Here is a 7,842-nt window from a genome sequence, read left to right as displayed (position 1 = left end):
TCGCTATAGGGCACGTGCGCTCACCAGACAGACAGAGAGAGACATAGAGACAAAAAGCGAGAAATCACCCCCCAGGGGGGATGGTCACATCGCAATCCCTTCTCCTCCATTCTCCTCTCGGGATCTTGGGCACACACGCACACGCACCCGGCATGAGTTCTAAGCCACCGGGTCTGGGACGCGAACCGTGGTCGACTATGTGGGAGTCCAGCGACATAGCCATTACACTAACTGCTCGTTCCCTGGCTCTGGCTAGGCTCTTGAGGCCCAGCAGGGCCTGGCTCAGCTGTACAAGCCCAGCTATGCATGAGCCGGACTGCCAGGCGGGCGCTCCCTGGCCACACCTCTGCCGCTGCGAGGCGGCTCCCTTGGCTAGCCTGCTGCCTTTGTCCAGAGGCCGTCCTCTGTGAGTCCCTCTCCTCGGACCCAGCCCTTCGCTCATTTCTTCACTCACATCGTCTCTGCTCTCCCTCCCCTGCTGCTGTGCGGCACCCCCTGTCTGATTGCTCAGCTAAAGGAGCGACTGTGGCAGGGACCATGTCTAAGACCCCTGGTCACCCCAGGTGTCGGCGCCAGGCTGCACACATGGTGAGTGCACCCATGTTTGACAACCGAGGGCTACAGGCGCCCCGGGTAGCCAGGGCCAGGCTGGGTTGGCCTGACCCGCCCCCACCAAGTACCCTGTGGCTGCTGCAGACAGACCTGGAGGCACCATAGTGCAGAAGCGATGGAGGGCCCGGACTCCGGGGCCCAGCGTCTATGGGCAAGGCCTGACAGGGACATCACTGATTTCCTCGGGGGAATCTCCTCTCCTCTGGACCCGACCATGAGGCTTGCCCAGGGACTGGCCCTATGAGCAGGTCGGGCACTTTACCCTCGTTGATTGGGAAGAGCATGCCCTCTGGCTGTGGAAGACCACGAGCTGTCACGCCAGTACTGGGGAAGGGTCTGGCTGAGACGGAAGCCACAACAGAGGAAAGTAGAGCCGACGCCGGGTTTTGGATGCTGAGCACCTGGATCTAGCCGTGCCTGAGGTCACCCATCCCCGAGACGTTTTACGTTGCGTGAGTTACTCCATTTATGCTCAGCCCATTTCTGTCCCTTGCAGCTTGAAGACCCTAACCCGGCAGCTGTGACATACGTAATGCTGGTGGCATGGACGCCTGGCTGCTCCACAGGCCCATGGCAACTGTGCTGTCACTGAGACCTGGCTACCAAAGCGAGCCCAGAAGTCCAGGTGGCCCGTGAGAGGGCTATCTGGGGAGCCCCCAGCCATCGCCGCCCCCACAGCCACAGGACCTGCTGGCAGGACTCACCCTCCTTTCTCTGGCCTGCAGTGTCTCCGCCCGCAGGGGACCTGGTGAGGAAAGACGGAGCCCTTCGGGTACTGTCAGCTCTCGGCCCCTCCTGGGGCCTCCGTGGGATCATCACGGGGCGCTCCTCGCAGCTGGGGGCCTCCTCCTGCCTCCCGACACTGTCCGAGTCCTGCCAGGGAAGGGGAGGAAAAGGCGTGTTTGGGGAAGGAAAAGGGCCCGGCCATACTCGCAGCCTGAGGGTGGGCAGGAGGGCAGGAGCCGACCGAAGAGCGCTTGCCGGGCCTGCTCTGCGGCACGCCCAACAGTGATGGGCTACTTGAGAGATGCCAGCTCCCACATGGCGACCTCAGTTCCGATGTCTGGCTGGGTCAGCCCGAAACACACCAGGCACTCGCTCTCACACGTGCATGCACGGACACAGGTGGCCCAGGATCCGACAGGCCGAAGGACCGGAGGGAGGGGATTCTGGCTTAAAGAGACCCTGCAGAGGTGTGTCTTCCACTTCCCCTCTCCCTCGCTCTCCCCCACGCGCCCAGACGGGTGAAGGAAGGGTGGTGCTGCGTGGCCACATGGAGCCGGGTCCTCGGCACATGGCAGCTTGGCTCACGTGCTCAGTCCTGGCAGGGAGGCACTCGCTGAAGCTGAGAACTTGGCCCAAGTCACACGGTGCCAGTGGTGTGTGCAAGACCCATCAGGGGCGTGGGGAGGGGTCAGCTCTTAGCCCCAGCACTTCCCAGATGGGTGGCCTCAAGTAAGTTGCTTTCCCGTTTTGAGCCTCAGTCCCAAATGGGGTCATAACGTGTCTACCTCGGAGAGTGGTGGGGAGGAGGGTGGTGGGGAGGAGGGTGGTGGGGAGGAGGAGGGACTGTGGTAGATCTGAAAGACTGCGTCCGTGTTTCTGAAATGAACACATGTTTGTCCTTAGACAGGAAGACATTTCAATAACTAATGGATGGATCTTTTAGCTCCCATTTTAGGGAATCATCCCTTCTTGACCTCAGATTTAGTTCTTGGTTTCTTGACTATGACCTAAGTATGGATAAAAGTCCCTCTATAGTGGAAAAGAGAAATTTCACAGATAACCCAGATGTAACCCAGCCAGACAGCAAAGAGTTGACTGTGCCATACCTAATTGACAGTGGAGGGGTAACCTCAAGTTACGTGCCTTTTGACTAAAGTTCTGTATTAGCCATTTGCTTAGAAGGAGCAGATGTTTTGGCTCTGGTGGTCACTGCTCACCTCTGCCTGGGAGGTGCATCAATCACTTTAATTATAATGGAACGTGGGGCCAGGAACTGAAGGAGAAAAATCAACCCAATCCCAAGAACAATCTTTCTTGATGAATTCTCCCCTAAATCGAAACAATTCACTGGGTATCCCAGCTGGGGTTCATATGCTTTTGATTACTGTGGGCTATTTAGCTCTACAAAATGACAGGCTGCTTAATGGACTTTTAATGGTTATAGGTTTCTCTCTTTTTTTTAATGAGCTTCACCAGTTTGTTACTAATGCCCTGTAGAAATTTGGCGAGGGGCCAGTCTTGATGTTACACATTTCTGGTTTCCAGGCGGCATACACGAAACCCTTGTAGCCAGTGGGGAAGTATGTTGGCAATCGTAGAGTGATGCCATTAGGGCAGGGAGAGCAGGGAAGCTAATCGAGTGCCCTGCAGTTCTAATAATTATGTCATCTTAGAGAAGGTGGTTGCGCTTTGTAACTGGAGTTACCCTGAAGGCTTCTAGCTTCAAAGGTTTTGGGATGCCAGGTGACAGGAGGGCTTGCCATCGCAAGCTTTGCCTTCCATGTTGTTGGTAAAAAGTGTCCTTCACAGTCTCAGTTGTATCTCATCCACCAAAGGATCTGTGAACCTCTTTTTCCCAGGGGTAGGTTTTATTCAATCATGTTTGTCAATCATGTTTGTATCTTTGGTATCTGGTGCCAAATTGGGCCCAGAGTAGGTATTCGATTCGTGTCTCTGAATGAGAGGACACAAATGAATAGGAGGAGTTGGGGAGAAGAGCTTTTACTGAAGAGACTCACTTTGTGGGATTTTAGCTAAAAGCATATGATCTGGATTAAGAGAACTGTGGCGAGAGTAGTGAGAGATAAGAGACACAGGGCATCTTGCTTCACTAGCAACAGTAAAAACAGCTCCCATTTCTTGTCATGCTAAACACTTAGCATACCTCTTCTCAGTCCTTACAACAATGCTGAAAGGTAGGCAGAGGTATGCTGGTAAATGTTTAACAACCACCTCCAAAGGGCTAGTGGGGAAAGATGCCCAGATTTTATAACTTTTGCTCATTTCTGAGGTAAATAATCCTGCCATAGCCTGTGACAAACTATGTGATCTCAACCACCAGGAAAAATTCTAGAAGTTTAATAACTAGCTTTTGTGAGCTGACATGAGTATACCACCAGAGATAGGTATCATTTAATTTACAGATGTAGAGGCCAAGTGTGAAAGAAGTAAGTAACAGGCCAAAATCATGAAGAATGAAGGTCCAGAATGACTCTAAAGACTGGGTTCCTAACCATTGCACTGTACAACACCATTTTCCTGAGCTTACTTCCTGCAGTATTGAAATAGCCACAAAATTAGGAGCTAGAGTGCATGCCCATGTTTATGTAAAGCTCTCTCTGACTTTCTAGGGTGTCTCTGTTAGTTATGTATGATAGCCACAAAAAGTATACTTCTGGGTTGCATGGCACAGTGATCATGCAATGTTCCTGAGGCTGATTCACATGGGACGGGGCGTGTTCACATCCGGAGATCTCCCTAAACATGCAGGGTGCCCATGATTTAGGACTGGTTGAGGCTGGGATTGTTTGTGTCATCAAGACTGTGTTGGGGGTGTCTTCTCTTCTCTGTCTCTCTTTTTCATGCATGGAAGAAATAAATAAATGGGGAGGAGGTGGTGGGGAGGAGGGTGGTGGGAGGGGGGTAGTGTGGACCCTTCCAGGAGCCCATGCCTGGCAGCCCGTGGCACTGTGCTGGCCCAACACTGTGTGCACAGACCAGGCTGCCATGGGCTGAGCCTCGTCACTGCCTCGCCACTCCTGGAACGCCCTCATGGAAAGGCCTGCCTCCCCTGCCTGGGACAGCCCTTCAGTGTGACAGCTTGAGGAAGTCTCCCGGGTCTCCTCTCCAGCCTGCCCAGCCCATTCCCTCCCTCCATCCTTGGGAAGCCTGTGACTGAGAGTCTGGGCAGCCCAGTAGGCTGGTCACTCAGCTAGACCTGTCACCATCCTCCTCCCTCCATCTTCTCACGGCCCGCAGCCCCCCTGGGCGGGCCTGTGCGGAGACCCTGCCCTCCAGCTGGCCTAGGTGCCAGCGAATGGTCTGAGGCCCTGGGGTCACAAGTCCCTAGTTTGAGAAGCTCACAGACAGAGCCTTGTCTGGAGGCTGAAGTGGAACCTGGGCTGGGGACCGAGGGGTGGTGTGCCTTCCCCCATGCCACGCTCACCACAGAGGACGAGTTGCTGGTACCATCGGGGGTGTCGCACTCAGGGCTGGAGCTGGGGTCCAAGCCAGGGCTTTCGTCACAGCTGCTGCACAGGGCGGAGGTCAGGCTCTCCAGGTAGGGGACCGCCTCGAGCTCAGGGCTCCTGCTCCGGGGGGCAGCAGGGCCCTCTTCAGGGAGCCCCACAGAGGGGGACAGGCCCCTGGGAGAGGAGACGACGACCCGTGGCTTATTCCGCACAGAGACGGGAATTAAGGCGGAAGTCTACACGTTAGCGTGGGGGGGGGCCGCTGCTGAGGGCTCTCTGTGCAGGGCTCCTTCTTCCCCTTAGGTTTTGCTATCGGGTGCTTGTGCTCACCAGGGAGAGAGAGAGAAATCACCCCCCAGGGTGATGGCCACGCCATGGTCCCTTCTCCCCCCTTCTCCCCTCGGGATCTGGGGCATGCATGCACACACACCCAGTGTATCTCAAGCTGTTGTGTCCAGGGATCGAATGGCAAAATTGGCCACGTGAGAGCCAACTGCCTTAACCACCAGCGGCTGCCCACTGGGCTTTTCTTTTTTTTTTTTTTCCCCTTTCATGTGTGAGAAAGAGACAGGCAGGGACCCTCAACAGGACCTCGTCATGCTGCGATCCTTCCCCTCCCACAAGCCTTCCAGCCACCAGGATCAGGGGTACGCTTTACATGTGTTCAGGCTGACCAGGGAACCGAACCCTGGCCTTCCCACATGGCTCCAACCTCACGCAGCAGCACCCTGCCACTACACCGCAGCCGGGCCACGCTCCTATGGGCTGTTGCACTGAGGTAACAGCCTCCCTTTAACGGAAGGGTAATGACTCCCACTTAACAGAGACTGGCGCTCAGAGAGGTCAAGAGACCGGCCGAGGTCACGGAGCAAGGAGAGGGCAGATGTGCCGTGACCAGGACTGTGGCCTCAGCACCCTCCGCCCTCCCACTGGAGCAGGAGGGACCCCAAGTTCAGGAAGACTGAAGCCAGACTTGTGCTGGGCTAGTGGGACGGGGGAGCAGCAGGGCTCCGAGGACAACAGAGCCGCCTGCAGGGTGCTGAGGGGCTGCAGAGAAAGCCCTGCTCCAGAGAAGCCAGGTGGGGTGGCCACTGCTCGAGGTGGCTTCAAGCTGGCAGTGTCCCCAAGAGTGACCCACAGGTGGTAATAGATGGCCTTAAAAAGGAGTTCTGTCATCAGGCAAGTTTGGGGGTGCAGGTGGTGGTAGAGCAGTAAAAGGTGATGCTCTACAAGGCTGACCCTGTGGAAGGTTCTGAGTTCAAATCCAGAGACCTCCCTGAGAGCACACTAGCCACGTGGGTGCCCATGACCCTGTGGAGGGTTTCTCTACGTCTCTGTCTCACTCATGGGAGAAATACATAAATAACCTTTAGAAAGTTTGGGATAAACCACACACGTCTCCAGCCACCCACGAGGGGTACACGTTTCCAAAGCAATGCCGATTCGGTCCAACCCCTTAATTTATGAAAGGGAAATGGAGGCACGGGAGAATGAAGCAACTTGCCCAAATCCCCAAAGCCCATCACGATGGGTCTGAAGGTGGACCCAGGTGTCCAGACTCCCAGCCACGGCCTTCCAAAGTATCATGACCCCACAGGGGAACCCCACGTCAGCTGACGCCTGGGGTGGAGGTAATCCCCGAGCCTAGAGCGCATGGCCAGGGCAGTGGGTGACAGCAGTGCCCGGGGACAGGGACTGTTTAATCTTTTAAAGCTGTGCTAAGGAGACGCGAGCAGGTGTGGGCATGCCCACGGCAGGGTGGGTGCTTGCCCTGGACAAAGCTGACTCGGTCTGGGGGAACTACAGAGTGGGCAGGGCACCGGGAGGACAGTCAGCGCTGGGGCGGGCGGGTTCAGCGACCCAGGTGCCAGCAGGACGGCCCGAGTGCTCCCAGTGAGCACCAGATATGTGCCTACCTCCGTGCCCAGGCCGCGTGGGCTGACCACGTGACCCATGCTAGCACCATCACAGACAGACCTGGCCATCATGAAGGGGCACTGGTGGGGTGAACGAGGGCACCCTACCCAGGGAGCCCTTCCCTGGCCTAGGGCTCTACCCACCTCTTGGGCTCTGGCCTGAGGTCTGGGCCCACCACAGACTGGCCGCCAGAGGTCGAGGTGCTGAGAGGGTTCTCCAGGGCCGGTGGGCAGCGTGGCAGGTCGCAGTAGGGCGCCTCGGCACTGGGAGGGCTCCTGGGCTCCTGGGCCAGAGTTGGAGAGAGGAGGCAGCTCAGCATCCGCGTGGGGGCTCCCCTCCCCTGCACAGCCCCTCCCAGCACTGGGAGGTGTGGGAGTCTCCAGTCATCTCCCCCTGGGAGCTCACACTTCTCAAGGAGAGCCGCCCAGCAAGATGGAAGTGCCCTTGGGACCTGAGCCAGGGGCTGGCAGGGGGATATGATGTGTGTGCATGCATGCATGTCTACACGTATGGGCCTAGGTGCAGGTATGTGCGTGTGAATGCCTGTGCATTGAGGCACATGTGTGCACAGGGGTGTTGAGAGCTGGTGTACACATGTGCATGCATGTGTCTGCAGGTCCAGTGAGCAGGTTGGTGCCTATGCGTGTACATGTGTGTGCAAATCCACTTATGAGTGCATGAGTGTGTGCTGCTGAGAAGGACGAAGATGAGGGTGAGGAAGGACTACGCTGGCCCAGACAGCAGGAAGCGGTCCCAGGGAGGCAGAGTGGCCTGACAGAGCGGGAGACAAGGAAGACCCCGGAGGGAAGAGGAGGCTTGCCCCCCTAAAAAAAAGGCACTGGATCCAGAGTCCAGGGTGGGGCAGGGGCCTTGAGCCACTGTCTGGTCCTCTTTCCTTCCACCCTCAGCAAGGCCACACCTGTGAAGGCTGGCATTGGGCTCACCGAGGGGGAACGGCTGCTCCCCTCCAGGAAGGCCCCCCCATTCCTCCCTACCTCTCAGGAGTGGCAGGGCCCTCCCCTGGTGGTGGGAGACAGCGGTGGTGGCACCCTGCGCCCCGCCTCCTCTCGTGTTACCTGGGCAGCGGGCTCCGGAGGTGGCTGCGGCTCGCGGCTGT

At 57.1% G+C, this 7,842-nt stretch overlaps 1 protein-coding gene across 1 annotated transcript in view; it reads right to left on the bottom strand.

Moving 5' to 3' along the window:
* Positions 1-7,842, bottom strand: part of TRIOBP (TRIO and F-actin binding protein) — a 75,330-nt gene that overhangs the window by 60,790 nt on the left and 6,698 nt on the right. The window contains exons 2-4 of the mRNA XM_006166236.2: positions 6,869-7,008; positions 4,784-4,982; positions 1,317-1,485 (exon numbers count right to left, since the gene is read on the bottom strand). Coding sequence (XP_006166298.1) covers positions 1,317-1,485; positions 4,784-4,982; positions 6,869-7,008 — 508 coding nt within the window. The remainder of the gene's footprint in view (positions 1-1,316; positions 1,486-4,783; positions 4,983-6,868; positions 7,009-7,842) is intronic.

Source organism: Tupaia chinensis, unplaced genomic scaffold (assembly GCF_000334495.1).
Source record: "Tupaia chinensis unplaced genomic scaffold, TupChi_1.0 Scaffold144197_2, whole genome shotgun sequence".
Lineage (NCBI taxonomy): Eukaryota > Metazoa > Chordata > Mammalia > Scandentia > Tupaiidae > Tupaia > Tupaia belangeri.
The sequence above is the reverse complement of the archived record's forward strand: the minus strand, read 5'-3'. Positions and strand labels throughout refer to the sequence as shown.